Source organism: Cibotium barometz, chromosome 10 (genome assembly GCF_041138505.1).
Source record: "Cibotium barometz isolate CiBa-2024 chromosome 10, ASM4113850v1, whole genome shotgun sequence".
In the NCBI taxonomy this organism is placed as follows: domain Eukaryota; kingdom Viridiplantae; phylum Streptophyta; class Polypodiopsida; order Cyatheales; family Cibotiaceae; genus Cibotium; species Cibotium barometz.
Genome location: NC_141055.1, coordinates 61360476 through 61385679, shown reverse-complemented (window position 1 = coordinate 61385679; position 25204 = coordinate 61360476). Strand labels below are relative to the sequence as shown.

Here is a 25204-nt window from a genome sequence, read left to right as displayed (position 1 = left end):
ACGAAGCATATAGAGCTCCACTACCATTTTGTCAGAGAGAAGGTCTTGGCAGGAGACCTTGACCTTGTTTATGTCAGCACACAGGATCAGGTAGCTGACATCTTCGCCGAAGCATTGGGTACAGAGAAGCTCCGTAGATTCAGAGCTTCACTTGGTGTACATGAGATGGAGTTGAGCTCGAGGGGGAGTGTTGAGATATCGAGCTCGTCTAGTGAGGCGATGGATACTGATGACCCGCCTGGGGGATAGGCCCCACAATTACACCACTGGCATGGTTGGTGAGATCTTGGGTGATATGCGGTAGTGGGATGACAGGCTGTGTGACAGCCATTCTAGAGACTGGCATAGTTATAGCGCCACTCGTCTAGTGAGGCGGTGGACACTGATGACCCGCCTGGGAGATAGGCCCCACACTTACACCACTGGCATGGTTGGTGAGATCTTGGGTGATATGCGGCCAGTGGGATGACAGGCTGTGTGACAGCCATTCTAGAGACTGGCATAATTATAGCACCAGCTCATTTAGTTGGGTTCACACTATAGAGAACCCTTGTATGTATTTGGTTGAGTATCTTTCATATTGTGTGTACTCTTATCTTGTATATGGTGTGTTGAGTGTTGAGTGAAGTAGAAGAAGATTTTCAGCCTCTCACCTTGTGTGTTCTCTATTAGGGTTTTGTGAGTGTGTGTGTGCTTGCAAGAGCTCAAGCTCTCTTCCCCCCTGCATCTTTTCATCTACCATGTATGGGTGGAACAATAGAGAGTAGGTGGAAGGGAACATGGACAATTGAGAGGGTAGTGTGAGTTGGTGGCCGAAATGCCTATAAACTATTGGTGGTCGAAATGCCTATAAACTATGTGTAGCAGAAATGCTTATGAAACACCAGGCTATCTATGCCTGCGACCTCGAGTGATTGTTTTATCTTGTTACTTGAGCCCACCTCTCATCCAAGGTGTGTGGTTAGAGTACCAACACGAAGTGCAAGTGGTAAAGTGGACATGATACCTGGTTGGGAGGAGACTTATGTGTACGCCAAGGATCATGTGGATTGGCATATGTTTGTGTGCCTTGAGCTTGTTTGTTACTGGATTATACAGTGACATGGATCTTATGGACTATATCTATGGTTTCTCATTTGGCCAAAATGCCTATAAACTAGGAGAAAGAGGGTATACCTATGATATTAACTATGGAGAACCAGCTTTTCTATCACCATGGTTTGTGATCTAGAATGACACCAGTTTGTGTGCATAGCACATGTTTCTGTGTGAGGCACTAGTTTCTTGTGCATGGCACTTATTTAAGTGTCTTACCACCTAGTTGGTGATTTTCATTGGCATATGATTATCTCATTGATATTGGTGATTTAGACACAATTGGCTCTTGTGCTTGTGTCTAGCATATCTTCCATGGAATTCTTGCCCATTTATTTTGGGACATGATTATGATATTTGGACTTATGGGACTGTTTTCTCTTGCCCATTTATTTTGGGACATGATTTTGATTTGGTATTATGGAGATTTATTTAGTCTTGCTATTTATTTGGGACATGGATTCTTCAGTTATATTGGATTTTTGAGATTGTCTCGTCTCGCCCACTTGATGGGACATGATTATATCTTGAATATATGGCTTGAAGCTTAAAGTCGTGGACAACTTTTATGAAGCTGGGGAGGATGTCACCAACCTGGACATTTCCCAGTATGAAAGGGGTCTGGTGGACTCCAGGAAGTCTAAATATTTGGAAAGTACAAGCTTTGGGAATGGGGGATTATCCTAGAATACAAAGGACCACGCTCCTAAAATTTAGGAGAGTTGCTATTTTTGGCCCGACTTCGATGGAAATTCTGTTCGCGTCATTACATCTAGAATTGAGCAGATACCAAGAGTTGGCAAAGTGCCTATGACGGAATGTCTACCAGTTGGGTAATAAAATACATGATATTATTCTCCTTGGGTTATAAAATACTCCAAGAGGGAGGGGGGGGGGTGCCGGCCCATTCTGGCCTCTATGCGGTGTCACGTGTGCAAGCTCCATTTTCAGCATTTGTGGATGTTTTGTCTAGCATTTATGTTTTATGTAAAGTGATGATGGATATGTGTTAAGGCTGTGGCTATGTTTAAATGTTTTAATATGCATTGATGGTATCCACAAGTGTGTCAAAGGCCCTAGTCCCCCGAGCACCGCGAGTTTCAATTGACTAGCTCGTGACAGGAGTTTGATCAGTGCTTTTTGACCAGATTTGAGCAGTTCTGACATGTTTTGTGCAAGTATGAAGAGTTCTCATCATCTTGAACCAGTTTTGAAAAGAGTTTCACCAGCATTGACCAAGGTTTCCGATTGAGTTGTACCAGCATGCTCCACTGCAGTATTGTGTGGTTTTGATTCATTCTATTTCAACGTTTTAAGTGTTTGATTGGCCAGTGCCAATGTTTAATAATGCCACGAGGTAGTGACATGGCTTTTTACATTTGCATTTACTGTCACTAGGCAGTTGGCCGTGTTGATTGGTTTGGGGCTGGATTTGACCAGCTCGGAGCAGTTTTGACCTGCATTGACCAGGTCTTGACAGCAGATTGACCAGTGCTTTTTGACCAAATTTGAGCAGTTCTGACATATTTGTGCAAGTATGAAGAGTTCTAACCATCTTGGACCAGTCTTGATCAGAGTTTGACCAGTGTTGGCCAAGGTTTCCTAATGGGGTGTACACTGTATTTGCGTAGCATGCTTTACTGCATTGTTGTGTGATTTTGATTCATTCTATTTTAATGTTGTAAGTCTTTGATTAAATAGTTTGATCTCTGGCCAGTGACAACATTTAGTTATGTCATGAGGTAGTGACATGGCTCTTTAGGCAGTGGTACGAGTCTTCATTGGACGCCATGACACCTTTGACTGCTGTGAGCAGTATTGACCAGAGATAACCTGACCAATCTGCTCAGCTTTGACTTGCCTTGACCACAGGTTGACAAATGTTTGACCAGTGCTTTTTGAACAGATTTGAGTAGTATGACATATTTTTAGGAGTTATGAAGAGTTTTGGCCATCCTTGTTTACTTGATATATGAGTGCTGCAGGTCAGCCATTGCTTTTTGATTTTGAGAGCATATGAGAGTCTGAGACTAAAGTTTTTCTACATGGAATTAATAAAGAAAAAAGAGGTTGGGTTCCAAACAAGTGAGTGGCACCCAGGACTGCTTGAGATGCTATGGGATGTGCCACCTCATAAAGAGGGGGATTTTCGCTCATGAGCCATATTCTGTGTAGAGGGGTGAAAGGAGGTCCATGTCTATCCTTGGAACAATGGTTATGTGGTTCAATGGTTCTTATGGGCTTGGATGAATAATCTAGGTCAGGTAACACATGGAGATAACAAGGCTTGATTACTAAGAGAACTTAAGGACAGGTGCGTTGTTAGAGAGTCTAGAGAGCTAGGCCAGTGGATGAGGTGGCAATCAGGACTCAATGCTCGTTCAGTGTGTGGATGAATCTCCTTAAGTGTAAGTATTTAACTGCTGTCGAAATGATTAAGAGCAACAAAGAATAATGGCTTCCTGAAACATACAAACTGAACATGGTATGCTGGGTATCTCTGAAAAGCTCTCGATAGGCACTATCTATTGACATTGTTGACATGCACTGGACTAAGAATAATCAAATCGTATATCCAACATCATAAAGGAAATTTAGAAGCCAAAATTGATAGCCCCCCAATTGCTGGTTGATTCTTTACATCAGGCTTCTCCTCTCTTATGAATGTTCAGTATGAAGCTATGGTTCTTCATTTGACCGGCTAGGATCTTGCTACTTGTTTTTGCAATTCTGCACATGCTTCTGATTTTGGTGGGTTCCCTTTTCATGTAGCTGAGGCAATGCAAGCCCTCAATATTCCATCTGGTGTGGAGCGTGTTATTTTCAGAACTTTGAATACAGACAGGTAAGTCTTTCTTGAAAACTTGTTTTACATGTGTGCTCATATCCATGTCCACGCACGTGTGCTCATGCACACGTGACATTTTTATGCTTGCACCTATGTATGTGCTTTGTCTATTATGGCATTTGATGCAATGTGTGCTCATATCCATGTCTATGCACATGTGACATTTTCATGCTTGCACCTATGTATGTGCTTTGTCTATTATGGCATTTGATGTAATGTGTGAGAATGTTCCTATCCTCTTTCATGTAAATATACATATGTGGCATTATTTACAAGGTGCAGTATTTGGCCAAATATTTGCTGCTGCTGCTTACCAGCTGCAGCTTAATGTCTACTGCTGCTGACATCATTGAAGCTTCTTACTCTAGCAATGTATTACTGGGCCTGCCGATGAGATGATGTGTCTGAGAGTTTACTGTTTCCATCTAGTGGAAAAGGCACTTGTTTTGTACTATATGACAATTAGGATCTCTTCAGTATTGGTATTAGTTTACTGATAACTTTCATACCACCCAATGCTTTACTATTTCAGGCGTCTGATGTGGAAGAATGAGTTTGATTCAAGTTACGTTGGTTTCACAAGGGAAGGAGCTCAATGGCTAAGAGACAACACCAAGATCAAGCTCATTGGTAATGCCCAGAATATTATTCACCTCTTATTGTTGCATTCTAAGCATGCTATAGTTTTAGTGCTTTCTACATTGGCTAGGGACCGAAGATGGTTATTTTTTTTCCTTGATCTGGCCAATGTTTGCTAAAAACACTGTGACTGGCTAAGGGGCAATATGAGAAAGGGTAGCCTAACGTCTAATAAACAAGTGGCAGCCACTGGGCAAGATGGAATTTGATCGAAAATACTGTAGAAGGCAAAAGAGAATATCTATTATGCCAGAGCAGGTCAAGTGAGGAGATGAGGGAAGAAAAGAAGTTATGCAATCTGTGATCCATTCGGATGGAATCAACAAGAAATCATTCAACAAGCAGCATTTAGGGTTTGTTAGGCTGAGAATTTACTGTATATATGTTAAAGAATGTGTGGACAGAATGGGTAAACACGCAAGAGCTGATGGGCGGAAGGCTTGGCATGTGTGTGAGCAAGGAGTAGCCAGCATCTGGGCTACCATGGGCGTGTTCAGGTGTGCCAGGAAGTCTTACAATGTGTGGTCAACCACACTGCCTACCATCAGATTATCGAGTTGTTCATGGAAGTTGCCAGGTGGGGTTGGCCTGTCAAAGGTGCACAACCTCTTTTTTTCTTTCCTAGGAAAATATTTTTCCATTAGAAAAAAAGTAAATCAAAGCATATTACAACCCTCTAAGGAGGTGGAATGTACAAGTCCTTTTTTTTTGGGTGGGGGTGTTTTTTTTGGGGGGGGGAGGGGGGGTGCTCCCTTATTGGCTGGCCAGTCTCAGAGGAAGACTACATCCTTGGGGGTAGGGGGAAGAGCCACATTGGGGGCCTGTAGCACCAGAAGATACTACTTTTGCCTTGGGGGAAAAAAGGCCCCAGGCTGCAGTTGTGGAGGGCTGCTCAACACTACTGCACAATCTCCGAATCACTCTGTAGGTGATCCCACTGAGCCCTGAATGTTGTCGGTCCAGATGAAATGGACGGTCTACCTGTTTTTTTGGGGGGGGGGGGGGGGGGGACCATTCCCTCTATAGCCTCGTTGTTTGTTGCTCGCCAGATATGTTGTCGAGCTCCCATGGTTGATTTGTGGGCCCTGGGCCATTGGAAACTTAGTGGCGTGATGGCAATGAAGAGGGGAGGTGGGAGTGGGGGTGTAAGTTCCCTTAATTTCTTGGGATTCATATTGTTAATTCTTTATTATCCATGGACATGGGTGTTGGACACTACATGTAGCCATGGAATATTTATGGTTAAGCTTCCCATGTATGTGTATGCTAGTTGTATCTACGAGATCCTGGCTGCAAAGAAGCATGCTAAGCATTTGATGGATCTTGGAGAACCAAATGCAATACATAATGCTATGGATATTTGATGGATCTTGGAGAGCCAAATACCATAGCCCTTGTAAATATCAAGTACATGTAAATAGATGGGGTTTCTTCCAAAATATGTGTTTAAATTCATACATTTGTGTGCATGGCTTATTTTTATTTGTGTCTATTGTTTTGTTTGCTTGGACAATGCCTGGATTTCATTGCATGAGAAGCTCATGGATTTGGGGACGCCTGGATTGCACCCATGGGCTAGTATGCTGCATAATCTGTCTTTACTTAACTTGTGTTGATGGATTTGTACAGGAATAGTTGATATTTTGAAGGCAGCCCACTCTTATGTGGGTTTTCTATCGCCATGCATGACAGTTTAGTTAATTATGGTTGATGATTGTCTTCTCCATGATAAGAAACCCCCATGCATGCAACATGCATGGCCAAAAACCCCCATGCATGTGACATGCATAGTTAGAAACCCCCATGCATGGCCAGAAACCCCCATGCATGCGACATGCAAGCTTTTCCATCTACATGCATGCATCATGCAAAGCTTTATCTTTTCATGCACCTAAAAATTTGCCATGCAAGTTCACTTTACTTAAAAGTAAATCATGCAAGCTCACTTTTCCCCAAAAGAAGTCATGCAAGTTAGTTAACTCAAACAGAAAAGTAAGTCTTTTCCTCAACTTTTACTACACGAGTTGCTCTTTTGATTAGTAGCCATTCTTTGTGATCCAAAAGTCATGCACAAACCTCTCCTTACCACAACTTTTCATGAGCAATATCCTCCACTTCTTCTCTTCATCTAGGCGCCTCCTTCTAGGCTGATTACATTTCGAGGGAGGAGTGGGTACTGTTGCTTGTTGAGCACCACGGCCAGGCTTGTTAGGTGTTATGTCAATAGGGCGTACATCTTCACCTAACACACAACCCCATAATCCTTTAGCCATGAGAAGGTTTCGGACCATGAAACTCTAGAGGGAGTAATTACTGCCATCCAATTTGTCCTCTTGGGACAAAACCCCGAATATATCGGTCGTATTTCTAGCCATTTGCTCAAATCTCTTCATCAAGAGATATGCAAACACGTGCAACCAAATATGCTGTAAAAAGCACATGCAGGCAAAATCCAAAATGCACCGGAGTGCAATGCCAGGCAACCACAATGTCTTCTGCAAATGTTTTGCCCCAAATTTCAGGCTGCAATGCTGAAAATCTTCTAATAACTGAGCACCAATGGGCTTATTTATGTGTTGATTGCACATAGTTGACAAAAGCCCCAAAAATTTGTGTACCAATGAGCTTTAATTTTGCGATTAAGCAATGATTTCACAAAAGCCCCAATTTTCTCTGTTTCCTGTAAATGCAATTGTGCAAATTCTGAAAAATCCTCAAATTTTCCTTGAATTTTGCAGCCAAATGTTGCCCCATGCACTTGGTTTTTGCAATGAGGCAAGAAATGTACAAAAGCCCCTTGATTTGAACCAAAAAAGAAATCAGTTACCTGTATGGATTGATTTTACAGAGATTGCAACTTCTCAGATGGAACTGGATCAGACCCTCTGTACAGATTCAGGAGGCGGGAGCTACTGGCCAGTTCAGGAGACAGTGGCGGGTTGCTACTGTCGATGCGACAGGCGGCTAGTTGCTCGTTGACCAGAGGAGCCAGTCGACGGGAGCTGTGGATGGAGCCGCCTGGAGGCCAGCTGCTCATTGACTAGAGCAGCCGGGTGTGGCATAGATGGCTACAGCCGGCACGAGTCGTGGAGGGGCTGTAGCAGGTGGGAGGCGCAGCACAGGAAGTTGTAGGCGGATGGCGATGGAGCGAAACCGGCGGATGTGGCGGCGACAGAAGTCTTGGCGCGGAGTGAAACTGGCGGATGTGGTGGCGACGGCAGAAATTGCTGGACGGAGTGCACATGACGACGTATTCTCGACTAATATTTTGCCAATTTGTGGCCTATACCACGTAAGCCGCAAGTGCGGCTGAGCGCCGCCTTGCACCGCCTCTTCTGGTGCGAGTGCCGCTCCTGCGTGGGGCGGTGCAGTGCGGTGGTGGAGCCCTCTCCACTATCACCGCCCGACTCAGTGGCCAGACAGGGCGGCAGAATGCTAGCCGAGCGGAGCAGGGAACAAGGCTGGACGGACTGTGTAGTGCCGGAAACCTGCAGGGCGACGGACGGAAGGCCAGAGCGCCAGATGGACTGCGTAGGGGTCGACGGACGGAGCAGTATCGAAATTTCGTGGGGGGGGTGGGCGTCGGGAACTCCACCAACAGGGATCTGTAGCCAAGCTCTGATAGCACTGTTGGGGTTAGGGTTTGAGAGAAATAGAGAACACAAGAAGATGTACACAGCAACAAGCTCTGAAGAGAGAGAGAGTGTCACTAGCCTGGACATTTCCTAGTATGAAAGGGGTCTGGTGGACTCCAGGATGTCTAAATATTTGGAAAGTACAAGCTTTGGGAATGGGGGATTATCCTAGAATACAAAGGACCACACTCCTAAAATTTAGAAGAGTTACTATTTTTGGGCCGACTCCGATGGAAATTCTGTTCGCGTCATTACATCTGGAATTGAGCAGATACCAAGAGTTGGCAAAGTCCCTATGACGTAATGTCTACCAGTTAGGATATTTTTAGAGATAAAGTTTATGGAAGGACCCATCTCTTAGATTGGGACAGGTGGCAAGAAAGTGGACCAAAGTGAGACAAGTGGCCTGACACTTGTTAGAAAGTGGATCAAAGTGAGACAAGTGGCCTCACACTTGTCACTTCAGCTATTGTGTGGCTCTCCACTTGTCATTGTAGCTTTCTCTTGCCATTTTAGCTCATGGGAGGCCCAAATCTATAAATTGGAGCCCTCTCTCTTCATTAAGAGAGGCTCTCTTGCTGCACACTAGCCTCTACCACCGTTGAAGGCTGCCCTAATGATGGCTACTCTCTTTCTCTCTCTCTTGAAGGCTGCCCATGAAGAATACCGGTTGTTGGGGATTGTTTTGGAGGCTTCCATCGCGAAGAAATACTGAAGGCAAGGGTATTTAATCATTTATTATGATTTCTAGCCATTGTACTTATTGTACCAGCCTTTGTACCTATTGTACCAGCCATTGTACTAGCTGTACTAGTCCTTGTACAAAGGCTGTACCAGTCTGTGTACCTATTGTACCAGCCATTGTACTGGCTGTACCAGTCCTTGTACTTGTTATACTTACTGTACCACCCATTGTACCGGCTATACCAGCTTCTGTACTTGTTGTACCAGCCACTCTACCTGCTGTAGTAGTCACTGTACATGTTGTACCAGCATTTATACTTACTGTACCTGTTGTACCAGCCATCGTACCGGTTGTATCAGCCACTGTACTTGCTATACCAGCCACTCATTGTACCTACTGTACCGGCTGAATGGAGAGTTATTCTTGCTGTACCAGCTCTATTGCATGAAGACCTGTGGTTTTTGGGGAAGAATCAGTACCCACACGGAGGTATATGGATTATATTGTTGGCTCGGCATTTCTACAGCCTATGTTCCGGCTTGGTTGCCTCGTGTTGGGCTGTGTTATGGCATTTGTATATGGATAATCCGGCATCTCCCGTGAGGAGAGTAAGGCCCTCAAAGCTTGTACATGATATTATTCTCCTTGGGTAATAAAATACTCCAAGGGGGGAGGGTCGGCCCATTCCGGCCTCTATGCGGTGGCACACGTGCAAGCTCCATTTTCAGCATTTGTGGATGTTTTGTCCAGCTTTTATGTTTTATGCAAAGTGATGATGGATATGTGTTAAGGATGTGGCATGTTTAAGTGTTTTAATATGCATTGATGGTATCAACAAGTGTGTCAAAGGCCCTAGTCCCGCGGGCGCCGCTGTGAGTGAGAGAGAGAGAGAGATGGTGATTGATACTCAAAGAAGTTAGGATACAAAGATGTGGAGCAAAGTGAGTTGACTCCACAATATCATAATACAATAAGTGTGGTGTCCTTTCACACCTAATATCCAAGGGGAAAAACCCAAAGGGAGAAAAGTGCCCTTGGTTAGCCCATGTTCACATGTGGCACTACTCATAGCATATGTGGCATAACTCATAGCATATATGCCAATAATTTTCATAACTCACAGAATGTTTACAGGAGTTTTCTTTGATGATGTGCTAGTTTTCTCCAAGTCCGAGGAGGAACACAAGCACCATTTGGCTATTGTTTTTGAAGATCTCCGCAAGCATAAACTTTATATCAATCCCAAAAAAAGTTCTACACACTTCTGGAAAGAATAATTTGGTAGCTGACGCATTATCTTGGGGCCCAAGGTGAATGCTATTACCATTGCCTATCATGAGGACCTTTCATCTATGCCTCGTATGTATGATTCTGATGAAGATTTCAAAGTGATATGGGCTGATTTACTGGCTGCCTACTTGTATCGGCATCAAGCTATGTGTGTAGTCAAGCAGCTTCGTCAAAAGGTTATGGATGAAGCACATGCACCTCCCTATGCAAGCCATAGAGTTACTTTGTCCACTACTCAAGCTTTGGAAAGATATTTCTACTGGCCTTCTATGCGGGCTGATATAGAAAAATATGTTTGTGAGTGTGTGGTATGCCAAAAATTTAAGTATGTCAGGGATAAGTTGCTTGGTTTACTTCAACCTTTGCCTATTTCTCAAGAGCCTTGGGATAGCATAGCAATGGATTTTATCACAGATCTTCCTCGATTTGTTTAGGGTAATAATGCTATTTGGACTATTATTGATCGCTTTAGTAAGCAAGCTCATTTTATTCCCGTAAGAAAGACTATCAAGCTGAATCATGTGGCTTGACTTTTTCTTTTTCATGTTTTCAAGCATCATGGAATGTCTAAGTCCATTGTGGGAGACAGAGATCCAAGGACTATGAGCTTGTTTTGGAGAGCTCTATTTGACAACATGGGTACTAAGCTGAATTTCTCTTCTGCCTATCATCCCCAAACCAATGGGCAAAATGAGATAGCTAATTCAGTGGTCCTCAATCTACTCAACTGCTATGTTTCTGATCAAAAGGTAGCATGGAAGAAGTATTTACGCTTGGTTGAGTTTGAATACAACAACACAGAGCATTCCTCAACTGGCAGAGGCCTGGATATCGCCTATACACAATTCGGACAGCCATACAACGCTCTCAAGCAAAGCACAAGAAGGCTATTGATCAGCATCGGCGTCATATGGACATCAAAGAGAAGGATTGGGTTCTTCTCAAGTTTGAAAAGGCACGTCTCCGCAAGAGGCTAGGGCAAGAAGGCAAGGCTCTCAAACTTGCCAACAGGTATTATAGTCCATTCCAGGTCATTCAAAAGATTAATGATGTGGCTTTTAGGTTGGCTTTGTCCAATTATTGGAAGATACATAATGCTTTCCACATCAACTTGTTTAAACCATATATTGGAACACCACCTCCTCAACCGGTTACAGAAGATCTACCAGAAGTAGATGATTTAGAGGAGGTACTTAAACAAGAACAAATTGTCTTCCATTAAGAGCGGAAGCTTAAGGGAGGTAAGGTCATACGCAAGTATTTGGTTAAATTCAAGAACTATTCACCTATGGATTCAAGGTGGATGCAGGAACAAGATCTCAAAGAATATCACGATCTCCTCAACAACTATCTGGAAGCTTTTAGTTGAGGACAACTGTTTAGAAGCCGGGGGAAATGTAACTACTCCCTAATTTCTCGGGATTCATATTGTAAATTCTTTATTATCCATGGACATGGGTGTTGGACACTACATGTAGCCATGGAATATTTATGGTTAAGCTTTCCATGTATGTGTATGCCATCCTGTTTGCAAAGAAGCATGTTAAGCATTTGATGAATCTCGGAGAACCAAATGCAATACATATTGCCATGGATATTTGATGGATCTGGAGAGCCAAATACCATAGCCCTTGTAAATATTAAGTACATGTAAATAGATGGGGTTTCTTCCAAAATATGTGTTTAAATGCATACATTTGTGTGCATGGCTTATTTTTATTTGTGTATTGTTTTGTTTGCCTGGACCATGCGTGGATTTCATTGCATGAGAAGCTCATGGATTTGGGGACGCCTAGATTGCACCCATGGGCTAGTATGCTGCATAATTTGTCTTTACTTAACTTGAATAGTTGATATTTTGAAGGCAACCCACTCTTATGCAGGTTTTCTATCTCCATGCATGCATGCATGACAGTTTAGTTAATTATGGTTGATGATCTTCTTCTCCATGATAAGAAGCCCCCATGCATGCGACATGCATGGCCAGAAACCCCATGCATGCAACAGGCATGGCCAAAAACCCCCATGCATGTGACATGCAAGCTTTTCTAGCTACATGAATGCATCATGCAAAGCTTTATCTTTTCATGCACCTAAAAATGTGCCATGCAAGTTCACTTTACTTGGAAGTAAATCATGCAAGCTCACTTTTCCCCAAAAGAAGTCATGCAAGGTACTCAAACAGAAAAGTAAGTCTTTTCCTCAACTTTAACTACATGAGTTGCTCTTTTGATTAGTAGCCATTCTTTGTGATCCAAAAGTCATGCACAAACCTCTCCCTACTACAACTTTTCATGAGCAATATCCTCCACTTCTTCTCTTCATCTAGGCGCCTCCTTCTAGGCTGATTACAGCTCTATAAATTCAGATTCTCAACCCCATTTCAACCCATTACTTGGCCTTTCTGTATTGCTCTATCTAGTGTACTTATTGTAGAGTATTTTTTTCCAGCCATACCGTAGTGTTTTTTCTCCAAAAACACTAAGAAGCTGGCTGAATTCTGATTTTCAGAATTTAAGGACTCCATTCAAGCTTGCAAAAGAAGAAGACGAGTATGACTATTTCCAAAGATTGAAGCTTTGGAAGAATCATCTTGGTTCCAGTTGCTATTTCCTCTATGCGGGAGAACCCTTGGAAAGTGTTGGGCATTCTCCTAAGGCTGATTTTCAGCCACTAGGTGGTTGATCTTATTGAAGCTAAGTTACATTTGCAGAAAGCTGGGTTTCCATTCAATTTGGGATTGTTGGGCAATCTTGGTGAAGGATGATGGACACCATATTGTTAACATTTAGCTGGGCTACTTGTGGGCAAGTATAGTATTTGTGAATTGTTTTCATGTTCAATTATTTGGGAAGAAACGGTGGTGTATGGCTGGGCCATGCTACCCATTTTATGTACTCGTGAAATTCCTACTCCCTTAAGACAATACAAATCCTTAGGGAGGGGGGGAGGGAGGTACAGCCCATCTTCTGGTCCCTAATGCAGTGTCATTTCTTTTCAGTATTTCCAAATTATATAATCAATTGCCATGTACTTTTGACAAGATGTATGTGGGATATGGCAGTGAACAAATGACGGTAATCTTGTGATTTCAATGCTAAACTCTGTATAACCACGTCCCCGCTTGTTACAGGGGGGTGGGGAAGAGGGCGGAGGGAGTCATGGAGCAGGTAGGAAGTAGGGGGGGAGGCAGGGAGACATGAAACCTGTTGGCTTCATGGTGGCTCAAAGATGAGGAGAAATCTCATGGTTTAGATGCTAATGATATGCTAATGATGAGAGATTAATTTAATGATAAAAGTCTAACATAAACACGGCATAATGAGTAGAACGAGAGAGTGATAATTTACATTAGATGTGTGCCTCTTAATAGGTTGAGTACAAGATGAATTAGCAAATGCTAATCATGCTTAGTAGCTTAACAAGTCAATGATGCTTTTTATAAATCTCTCCATGATTCTAGCCTCCACATGTCCTAAATTCCAGGTTCCATAGTCAACAAAAGATGCTATCTTTAATGCTCCTGGCTCCTAGTACAACTCATGGATCTTTCACCTTAACTGGCACATTTTACAACTACTTCGAGATTCTAACCTTTGACAAATGACCGAAGGCTTATTCTCTACATCCATAAATCCCAAGTACATCAATTTGTCCAATAATCTCCCCTTTAAATTGATGACCCCAACCCCTAGTAGTAGCCTATGGGATGCTTCATGACTTGTCCACCCTTGTGACAACGTACATGACCCCAACCTGGAACTCACTCTAGTTTGTAGGTTTATAAAGTAAGTGGAATTCAAAAGGCATATTGTGAGTACAATGGATTAGGACGCAACTAAGTTGGCCTAGAAGGTCCATTCATTATCAACAATAACAAGGTTGGCCTCATGTGAGGCCTCAACAATATTGTCTTCACCTTCTTCTTGACTATCTTCTTCCACGAGATTGGCGGAGATCTTCTTCTTGATGTAGCAATCCTTCTCGAAGTGCCCTGGCTTGCCACAAAAGTTGCATTTACCTTTTGCTTTGTTTTTGAAGGTACCTTTTGATGTAGACCCTTTGGATATATTCTTTGTGTAGTAGGCGTCATTATGGGAGAAGAGATGGCTTTTGCCATGTTTTTGCTTTATCTTCTTTTCTTTCTTCATCAAGGATGTAGTGATGTCAACCAACTTTGGAGATGGTAGATTGGTGAGTGTAGTGACTATGTTTCCATAGTCTTCATGTGGTAGACTTTTAAGTAACGAAGCAATGCAAATATCTTCATTAATGTTCATTTTAATACTTGCAAGTTGAGTTGTGAGACTCTTCATATGGTTAAGATGTGCAGCAAGAGAGTCTTTGAATTAGTCGGCTAATCTTGGAGCTCTTGGCTTGCACTCCAAAGTGTTTTTCCAACTCTTCCCAAGCTTCGAAGGCTGTATCCATTCCATCGATATGATGAATGAATTGATCACTGAGACCCAAAGCTATTATGGCAAGAGCTTTCTCGTCTTTAGATACCCATATTGCTTCAACAGCCCTTGTGGTAGGCTTCCTTTCCTTGCCACATGCTATGTTCCACAAACCCTTCCTCATAAGAGTGAACTTGACCTTAGTTTGGTAAGTATAAAATGAGTAGCCCTTAAATTTATCAATTTTGGCGGGGGTAGCTATGGAAAGAGAGAGGGAAGGTCTTACCAATCTGGTTTTTAACCAGAGGCAGTGTCTAATCCCTTTACAAATGATTTTGATTAGTGCTAAACAAAGGATTGAGCAATGGTTATCATAAACACTCCTTAAAGCATGAAAACATTGAATAGATTGACTTGGAGTGGAATATTTGAGTACTAAATCAAAGGACAAATGCAATGGGGTTTGATGGCTTGCTGGAGCAAGTCCCCAATGTCAAGCTTGAACCCCCCTTTGCATCAAATGATTTGAGATTTGTGCTAATTAATCACTAATTGAAGTGATTAACTCCCTGTTTTGTGAGCAGAAAATAGAGCTCCAATGGAGCTTGCAATTGAAGCACTTGCATTGATCCTTTGCAAAAGAACTTCAAGGACAAGTTAGGTCAATGCCTCTACTTGTGATTTAAATCCATAAACAAGAGATTATGTGACTTAATCATAGATTAATCACCAAATCCCCAAAACAACAAATTGCCTTCTACCCGACTCATGAAATGATTACTGTAGCTAGACTACTTTACCAAATGAGCTCAAACTTCATGAGTGTGTTGCTTGTTACCTTCTCCAACATGTCCTAAAAGGAATTACGCCAATTCAAAGTGTACATAGCGGAATTAACGATTTTGCAAAAAACGGCTGTCGACGTTAAATCCGCTTCCCGGTGACGATTTGGCGATGAATTGGGATGAATCCTCCTTCTTGCTAGAGCGCCTAGATGTGAGGAAGAGGGCCCAAGTCAGATTTCTTAAAATGGTTGAGTGTGATGAGATGAATGAGCAAAAAACCAGCAGCGGGTAAAGAGGGAAAAAATTACTAGAATGGCTAGATTTGATTAAATGATAATAGATAGCTTAATTATGATTTATAGTGATTAATGTAAGCATAATGGGTATGGATCTAAGCTGTGATACCAATTGTTAGCTTCATGGTGGCTCAAAGATAAGGAGAAATCTCATGGTTTAGATGCTAAAGATATGCTAATGATGAGAGATTAATTTAATGATAAAAGTTTAACATAAACAAGGCATAATTAGTAGAATGAGAGAGTGATAATTTCCATTAGATGTGTGCCTCTTAAATAGGCTGAGTACAAGATGAATTAGTAAATGCTAATCATGCTTAGTAGCTTAACAAGTCAATGCTGCTCTCCACAAATCTCTCCATGATTTTGGCCTCCACATGCCCTAAATTCCAGGTTCCATAGTCAACAAAAGATGCTACCTTTAATGCTCCTGGCTCCTAGTACAACTCATGGATTCTTTCACCTTAACTGGCACATTTTGCAACTATTGTGAGATTCTAACCTTTGACAAATGACCTAAGGCTTATTCTCTATATCCATAAATCCCAAGTACATCAATTTGTCTAATAAAACCCATGAGAGGGGGAAGGGGGCCAAGGGGGAGGGTGGAGGAGGGAGGCAGGGCGGGGTGTGGGAGGGGGAGGGGTAACGCCTGATCAACAACCTCATGGAGTGGCATCTGGACAAAGGAATCGTGAACCTCTTGTGGGGTGGGTTTTGAGGATTGGGAAAATTGGGATTTCTATCTAGGACCGTTGGGCCTTGGGAGGTAGACTGTCCGGCTTCAAACATGTGTCAAGGCTGTAGCGTGCAAAAAAGAGCTGAGCTCGATGAGCCCTTGGGCACACTGGCCTGCTGCATCCAGGTCAGAGCTCTGGCTATCCTGCCATATCCTCTCAATGTCCTCAAAAAGACTGGGGTCTGTAAGTATCCTCTCTGGGATCCTCAACTGCAAGCTGGTCTCCCGTGTCCTCTCCTCAAGAGTCAAAATAACTGGCGCATGGTCTGAGAAAGAGGTGCCAGCGAGAATGCCAACGGAGCCACCACGCTCCCTAAACCTGTCGCCCACATAGAAGCGATCAATCCGTGATAGATTAGTCCCTCCCTGCCGGCGATCCGACCGAGAAAAACTAAGACTGTCCTGAGAACGGGAGAAAGCCTCATGCTGCCATGCATCAGTGATCCGCAGTGTCATACAAAATCGCTGCCAAGCTGCAAGCTCCGTGCCGTGCACTGTAACATGACTGCCTCCCACCCTATCGGCCGGGTCCTCAAGCACGTTGAAGTCTCCCCCAACACACCAATGTGCGGCCTTGGGCAATGCATCTGTAACAAGGGTCCAAAACTCTGCTCTGGCACTAGCATGATTGGGCGCATAGACATTGAGCACACCAATGTGCGCATCGTGCATCCTCAGAATAACATACTGCACTCTACCAGGCACAATGACCCCGCGATCCACAGTGGCCTGCCGCCATGCATCCGCAATGACGATACATACTCCTCCCTGCTCACCCAAGGGGCCAAAACCTGCAGACCAAAAAGTGTCCCATCTACCAAGCATCACCGAACCATATCTCCGAATCCTACTCTCACTCAAATGGTGCTCGTGCATCATCAGAATATCAATACTGCTCCCAACCAGGCATCTCTGAAGCTCCTGCCTTAAGCGACCACGATAACGTATATAGTGTGCACCGCCAAGGCCCTGTACATTCCATGAGATGATCCTCATGGATGACCTGCTGAGGTGGAGGCTGTCTCAGCCATACGGCGGGCCTTCGCAAGCGGCTTGGATGGAGAGTAATCCCCATCCGAGCGGCTACGAATCTGCCCACCCGGTGTGCTACAAGAGTCTCGGACGAGGCGCCAGTGGGGGTGTCCCATAGTGACTGCCTGCCGCTCGGAGAAAGAATCCTCATGTATGCATAAATAGCCAGGGTCTCGCGCTAGGTCTGCCACTATGTGAACCACCAAGTGTCGATTCCCCGAGGCATCCGCACACCCGGTATCAAAGAAATGTGCCAACTCCCAGAGTCGGCCTACCATGTCTGTAATCTCCAAGTCGCTCACATGGTGAGAAAACTCAACTGAGTGTGTCTACAAAATACTAAGAGCAAGATCCAGAGTCCACTCCCGGTCGCGAGTGCCGCAAAGAGAGAAGGAGAAGGCCACCGCTGAATCAAGTGCCTCCTCCCCTCGGGTCGGAAGTATCACCACATGAACTCTGATAGGTGCTGGCTCAAGGGGGCCCTCCGCTCCAAATAGGCGTGTAAAGGAGTAGTCGAAAGCCTCTGAGCGCTGTCTAGTGTCGAGACTACTCAACCGACTGCGGATAGAGGATATCGGTGAAGCACGAATTGGCATGGTGGGTCTCCTCTGCGGTACACGAGCAAGGTCGGTGCTCAGTGCCCGCCGGACTGCAGGTGAGCGCCAGGGCACTGCCAGTGCCTCCCGGGGAGCTGAGACGAGCGGAGGGGGAGGAGGGGGTGGGGAAGGAGACGCTGAAAATGCAGGAGCGGGAACGGGAGGAGGCGAGGGTGGAAGCGAGGTGGGAGGGGGGGACGGGGGAAGGGGAGGTGGAGGTGGAGGTGAAGGGGGGGGCGCTGGCATCTTCTGATACTCAGTCTGCGCTGGGGTCTCCTCCTGGAGGGGAGCAAAGCCGTTCCTCACTGGAACCCAATGATGCTGAGGCTGTGTCTGCTGCTGCGTCGGTCTCTGGGCATGCTGCTGTGGCTGTCTCCCTCTACGGCGCCCATGTCCAGGCTGCCAATCAGAGGTCTCTGTGGGCTGAGCAGGTGTCCCGGAGGCTGCCTGCCGAGCCACATCTGTGGACGGGCCATCGGAGGTCTGCTGCTGTGGTGAAGGTCGGGGTCTCCTGCGAGGGCAGGCCTTGGCCAGGTGGCCGACCTGCCTGCATATAAAACACTTGTTCGGGAGCCCCGAAAACTCCACTCTCTGATCGATCCATCCTCCCCCTATCCTAGGTAACTGAATGACCTTCGGAAGGGAGGAGATGTCAGGAACCAAAACTCTGACCGAAGGAAGACCAGCTGCTCTAGCCACCATTGAAGCTGCTGTGGGGCTAGTCTCAAGCACCGAGCCCACCAATGATCCTATCTTGGAAAGGAGCAGAAGGTACTCGCGGCGAAGTCCAGGAAAGCAAACTGTGACATGGAATAGGCGCTCTCCCTCCTCGGCCCGCTGCTAGGTCGAAACCATGCCACCAATGTCTGAAGAAGGCCCGAGTGCCCCTGATGTCAAGGGGACTCATGGCTAGGAACTGGGCCACGCTTTGGCCTATCTCGAACTCAATCTGGTAGTGTCCGCGGCCCAGTAAGTGAACGTCGAGGATCTTGCCCACATCTGCAAGAAGGCGGGCTTGGAGAAGATCCCGGATCTCCCCTCTATTGGGGCGGGTGCCAACCATACGGCAGATGGTGGAATGTACCTGGAGGCGTTCCACCGAGGCTCGCTTCCTCTTCTGGCGAAAGAGAGAGCCTGATGGGGGTATCCTCAGGGGCGGGCGAGGGGGCTGCGGAAGAGTCCCTCTAAGGTGAGGCGGGAGGGGCCTCCATCATAGTCTGAAGCTGAGTTGAGGGCGAAGCGAAGACGGAGGGACCTGCAAGAACCAAGCTGCACGAAAACGGGGGGAAGCGCGGAGCGGGGAGGGAAAGACCGAAAGCCAGGGGGGAGGGGCGGATGACAGAGGAGAGAAAAAAAAGGGGGGGGGGAGGGTGAGGGGAAGCGGGGAGGGAGCGGGAAGGGCGCAATAGGGGGCGGGAAGGGCGCGAAAGGGGGCGGGGGTAGGCGGGTAGGCGGGCGCGAAAGGGGGGCGGGGGGCGCGAAAGGAAGAGGGGGCAGGCGGGCAGGGGCGGGACTCGAAGGGGGGCGGGGGGCACGAGCAGGCGGGGACGAAGGAGCTCCCCAGAGACAGAGTTGCATTATATATGCCATTGTACTGCATACTATGAGATACGTGGTCGTTTCCACTGTTTATTCAGAGAGGGTTTTGGACCACTTTCCAGAGTCATGGGGTACTAGGACCAGAGGTGTTTGGGATTGTTCTTGCTTGAGCTGCAGAGATATAGAGATAGCCTGCTTAGGTGCACAGAGAGCCAGACTTAGAGGCACATTACAGACTTCTTTAGTCCAGCCATCACTGCGCCAGATGGACCACAGCAGCAGCAGGACATGGATACTGCCCACACCAACGGTACACTGATTGATCGTGCGATTGAGCTTGGGTGGTCCAGACGCCCACGACTACGGAGGAGGGCATCCCAGCATAGACGGAGGTTGCAGCGGCGGATTCGGATTATTCTTGCGAGACATGCGGAACACCTAGTCAGGGTGCTGACCACAGAGGATATTGAGGAGATCCGCCAGCGTCCGATGCGGCACATATTATGAGATGGAGGCACCTCCATAGTGTACCCCCCCGTCCCACATGATATTGTATCCCCTCACTATACTCCACTCACCTCCATAGCGTAGCCCCCCCCTCACTATATTCACACCCTATAAGGGTTTCTGTTTACCTTCCAGTTCTAGTTTCATTTTCTAGGTGCCAGTAGTATCATCTTTATTTTTCTTTTCCATTTTCTGGTTTTTTATCTAGACATTGTATTAGATCCACCATGATGTAACTTTTTGGTCTCATAGGTCATTATGGCCTTTTGAAGACGTTAATATAACATTTCATTTCATTTCTCTCTCTCTCTCTCTCTCTCTCTATCTATTTTCTGCACATCTACTTCAGTTGTGTGCGTTATATTCGTCGTGAAAGATTGCTGAATTCTGAGCATTGAAGTTACCAATTTGACCACGAAACTTCCGCATGTTACGGCAAACAAGACCATCCTTGGTTGTCTGGAAGAAGTTTGACATTCACTCATCAAAGGGGAAAGTGGAGTTTTGTGCCTCACTTGGCAGCAGGAAGTCCTCTTCAACATCGCCATCATTTAGCGCATGTCCCAGCAGATAAGTGGGTCTTGCGTATGGCAGCAGGAAGGGGCTTCAACACTGAGTTTCATGCTTTCCAAAGTGAAGGTTTGAACAGGCTAGTCAGTGGTGTGTTGAGTTTTCGAAGCAGTTTTTAGGCCACATCGCTAGAGAGGTTCCTGTAGTCCAGGATTCTTGGTTGAGGTATTCCTCAATGGCTCGTGCATAACCCTCAATCCCCGCAAAAGAAGAAGTATGGGGTCAGTGGCGTTAGTGGAGTTGGAATCATTTGCTGGAATCAACAGCCTTTGGGTTGCACGGTGACAAGTTGGCATCATCATCATCATCATCATCATCATCATCATCAATAGCAGTATGGAGGGTATGGATGACTTTTTGGCAGCCAGCCAGGCCATCTTACAGTCGTCGGTAGTCAACCAGTCACGTAGACAGCAGTCTGCCAAGCGCCAATGTGAAAGGTATGAGGCGAGGACAAGTAGTGAGATAAGTGCAGCCAAGGTTGCATAAGTACGACGCACCTTATTATAAGGTATGTTTTAGTGTGCAGTACCGTACTGTATGGATTTGTACATGGCAAGTTTGTTTTTTTACCCTTCCACTCTACCACCCCCCGCCGGACTGACCTTTGGCCCAAGATCCTCCCATAGTTATCGATTTTGCACCGCCCATAGGTGCTTGCCTGTAGCCTGGTATTTATCCACCTGTAGGCGATGCCGTCGAGGAAGCACCAAGGGAGGTTTTGAACCCAAGACCTCTTGGTCCTAGGCAAACACCTTCACCACTTGAGCTATCACCTCATTGGCAAGTACATGGCAGTTTTTAAAAACATTTTGGGCCAAAAAACACCCTAGGCCGGCCACTGTCATTGATTTTAGCCGACTTATGCAAAGTGTGAACATACCCATTCCTCTAATTGATACAGACATTGGAGCAAGAGATGATGATGATGCGGTGCCAGCCGCTGCGGTCACTGCCATTGCAGAGCCAGAGCCATAGTTGTCACGGTACGAAAATACGATACCGTACGATATGATAGGTACGGGGATTTTTGGTACGATATGAAATTTTCGGATACCGTTCGATAAAATACGGTTTGTTTTAAAACACTTACAAACTATGGAGCTTCAATTTTGAATGTGAGGGAAGGTTGGGGGGGGAGGAGTCTACAGTGCTTGAGGAACCAGAACATGGAGATGTGTCTCTCCCAGTTGGATCTCCCAATTGTCTCCAAAAAAGAACCTGCATAGGCAATGCAATACCAAAGGTCTCCCAGTGTAGCGTTTATGACTAAGGGACTGTCCTTGCACAAATACGTGCAGTGCATCTAGGGTAATAGGTCTAGGGACTCCTCTCTAGATCAAAATGGCCATGTCCAAATCTTCTTCCTCGCGCATAACTTGAGAATCTGACTGTCTAGCCTACCTATACGAGGGATCTCCAAGTGATTTAGCAAGATTCTCTCATACTACCAATCAAGTGTACACTACCAGTCTATCTTGCCAGCTTTTTTAGGTCTCTCAAGCAACCCCATATGGAATAGTGAGTGGACACAAAAGTTGCGAAGTATTGCGGGCATTTGGGATCTTCGTCAAGCAAGATTTCTATATATTTTTTAGCATTTGGAATTTTTTTCTCAAGGTGGGGGGGGGGAGGGACCCTCCTATCATACGATATCGTATGGTACCGTACCATACGAACTGTACGGTATGGTACCGTACCATACGAACTGTACGGTACGAATGGGTTCGTACTGGTACGAGAAACAACTATGGCCAGAGCTGAGAGTATGATAGCGAAGGAAACATGTTGATAGATGGAGCTCTCATTTTGGTAATTGTGTTGTTGTTGAATGTTCAGAAATGAATTGTTTTTTCATTCATTTTTTTGTATATATATGTACACTATATAGTATATTTTTTATGTTTTTATTGACCTTACATATTAACGTACCTCAAAATCTCAACCCGTACTTGAATGCGTACCTTACCGTATCGTATCTTACCGTACTTTTTCACCTTGAGTGGAGCATTTAATCATCAATATTTGTCCAAGTAGTAGGCCGACAGCACTACAACTGGCCGACCAGCATCTCCAGTATAATATATAAGTAGCAGTCATATCAAGTCATTTTCATGAAGTTCATTTTAATCAAGGTTGTGATTACTACGATCAACCTCACTGCATGTAACAGATGTGATAGACCACAAGAGAGAGATGTTACACAACTCAAATGATATTCATGTTGTGGTTATGGAACCACCCAAGTTCATGTTTTTATAGGCATCAAGCCTCACCTTTTGACCTAGACCTTAATAAGGGCTGTATGTCATAGTATCTAGTCCATACTATGCATGATGGAGTTAATGGTTTATTGTCTTTTGGATGACTACCATGAGGTTATACATTGCACTTTCTTATAAGGTGAATTTGGGCATGTTCTTGGATTCATCTAGATATATATAGACCATAATAAGGGCTGTTCACACCTTTAGAGGGTGTTCACACCAACTATCTCCGAAATCCCAATAAGCTGTAACCCTAAACTAGAAACCCTTTTGAATGGTCAAAGGGTTACTTGACTTCTAAGATGCCTACGTACTCTAGTGTGCTTGCATGACATGTCATTCTTAAAGAGGGATTAGCATCAGAGGTATCATGCCCATGGCCAAGAAAACTCTTATGGCCTACAACCATAGTACAGGACACATTACAAGTTCAGAGCATGACTCAGTACTTATGCTTCTTCTCCACATTTGCATCAAAGCTATGCTGGAAATGCATGCAGTTGGCAAGCATTTTTATCCAAACAAATCAGTTAGAGCATCCCCTTTCTAGGCTTTGCTTTATTTCCCTGTTTTCGTTATTCAGGCATTGATTCTCTCTTTGCTGCACTTTGAATAATACAGGCATTGATTATCTCTCTGTTGCGGCCTTTGACTCTTTGATTTCGGCACATGTTGTTCTTCTACAAAACAAGGTATTTGTGATATTACCAAGTTCTTGCTTTTGGAAAAAAAACAAATCTAAATTTGCAGAAAATTGTGTGGGGCCCTTTCTAGGCTGAGCACTGTCAGGTGTAGCTGGACAACCTTCCCATCCAACTCCGACAGATTGCACCTTCACCCCTCGGATTGGGTTGGAAGCGGGTTGCACCTCTCGGATTGGGTTGGAAGCGCTATTCCTTCTCTTGGCTTTTCGGGTTCTAACTATGCGTGTTTTGACCATATGGTGACCATACAGACAAGCTGATCTACCCAGTGTCACTCACAAAAAAACTGTGCAATGGTGGGCTCACTTGCCATTGCATTGGGGTTCTTAGGATTAGGTGGCTTCAGGATTTCATGTTTATGCCATCGGTTCTTAGGATTAGATGGCTTCAGGATTTCATGTTTATGCCATCGTTTTGATCTCCCACTAGTGTTCATAGAGTTTTCTTATACCCAGATTTGTCAACCCTTAAACTCGAGGCAGTCTTGTGGTTGGCTAGAGGTGGTGGTGTAGCAGCATGGATCTTGATGACATGATTGGAAGCCTCAATCGGGCCTTGTAGAGGCGAGGGAGGAAATGAAGTCTGTAGTAGGTCCATCAAGGATCACATTCTAGCACGTCCTGTGGCTGATTGGGTCTTCTGGTCAAATGTGTTGAATATTCCCATTTTCAATTCTATTGATGGGCTGTGTATTTTCTCAGGATATAATTTTGGTGGAGGGGCTGAACCTTGACAACGTTGATGTGGGATTGTACGAGCTTCATTGCCTCCCTCTTAAATTATTGAAGTCTGATGGATCACCCATTCGTTGTATTTTACAAAAATAAGTGTGCAAATAGAGAGGACTCCTGACACGGTTAACTGCATATTTAAAGTAATAGGTCTAAAATGTTAAAACTATAGGCGTTGAAGTTTATAGGCATGTAAAAAGTATGTAACTGTTGTCTATTGTCACAATGCTTTTATAAACCCGTAAGTGTTAAATTGGTAAATATCTCACTCAATATGTCCACATGTTTTCGCATTTTTTGGTGGTAGAGGTTGGGTTGGAAGGTCAGTGTGACATGTTTTGTAAACATCGATAAATTTGGTAGGCATCAAAAAAAAAAAAAAATGATGAAAGAACAATACACAAAGATAAGGCTCACCTATAAGCGAGTCCTTTCTTAAAATTTATAAAATTTAGAAAGCAGATCTTCTCTTCTAATATCTAGGCCAGATCTTCTCTTCTAATATCTAGGCAACATTTTCAAGTCTAGCTGCGTTGAAAGCAATGAACGATGAATAAAATAATTAAGGAGTATAAGATAACGCAGGTGATTAGATAATACTTTTCAAAGGCACCAAGATGGCGTTGAAGGATTCGTTCATGGAGCAAGAAAGAAAAGGGTACTTTTGCAAAATATTCATCAGGGGCTTGCTTGATACGTCCTCGAATATTAAGCGGGGATAAACAAGAGGCTACATAAGCTTGCCTATCACATCCTTGAGAAGAGTTCTAAGGCGGAGTTGCTGCCCTTGCCCATTCATATTAAATGAAAGCTAGCTCACAATGTGAAGAGCTGCTTGGCTAGGTCTTC

The 25204-nt window shown here is 44.7% G+C and overlaps 1 protein-coding gene across 1 annotated transcript in view; it reads left to right on the top strand.

The window, feature by feature from the left end:
- The window catches only part of LOC147635135 (cyclase-like protein 3), a 52089-nt gene extending 27473 nt beyond the window's left edge, over positions 1 to 24616 (top strand). Inside the window, exons 3-6 of the mRNA XM_086804430.1 lie at positions 3868 to 3940; positions 4476 to 4573; positions 23542 to 23612; positions 24326 to 24616. Coding sequence (XP_086660556.1) covers positions 3868 to 3940; positions 4476 to 4573; positions 23542 to 23612; positions 24326 to 24451 — 368 coding nt within the window. The 3' untranslated portion in view covers positions 24452 to 24616. The remainder of the gene's footprint in view (positions 1 to 3867; positions 3941 to 4475; positions 4574 to 23541; positions 23613 to 24325) is intronic.
- The last annotated feature ends 588 nt before the right edge of the window (positions 24617 to 25204 follow it).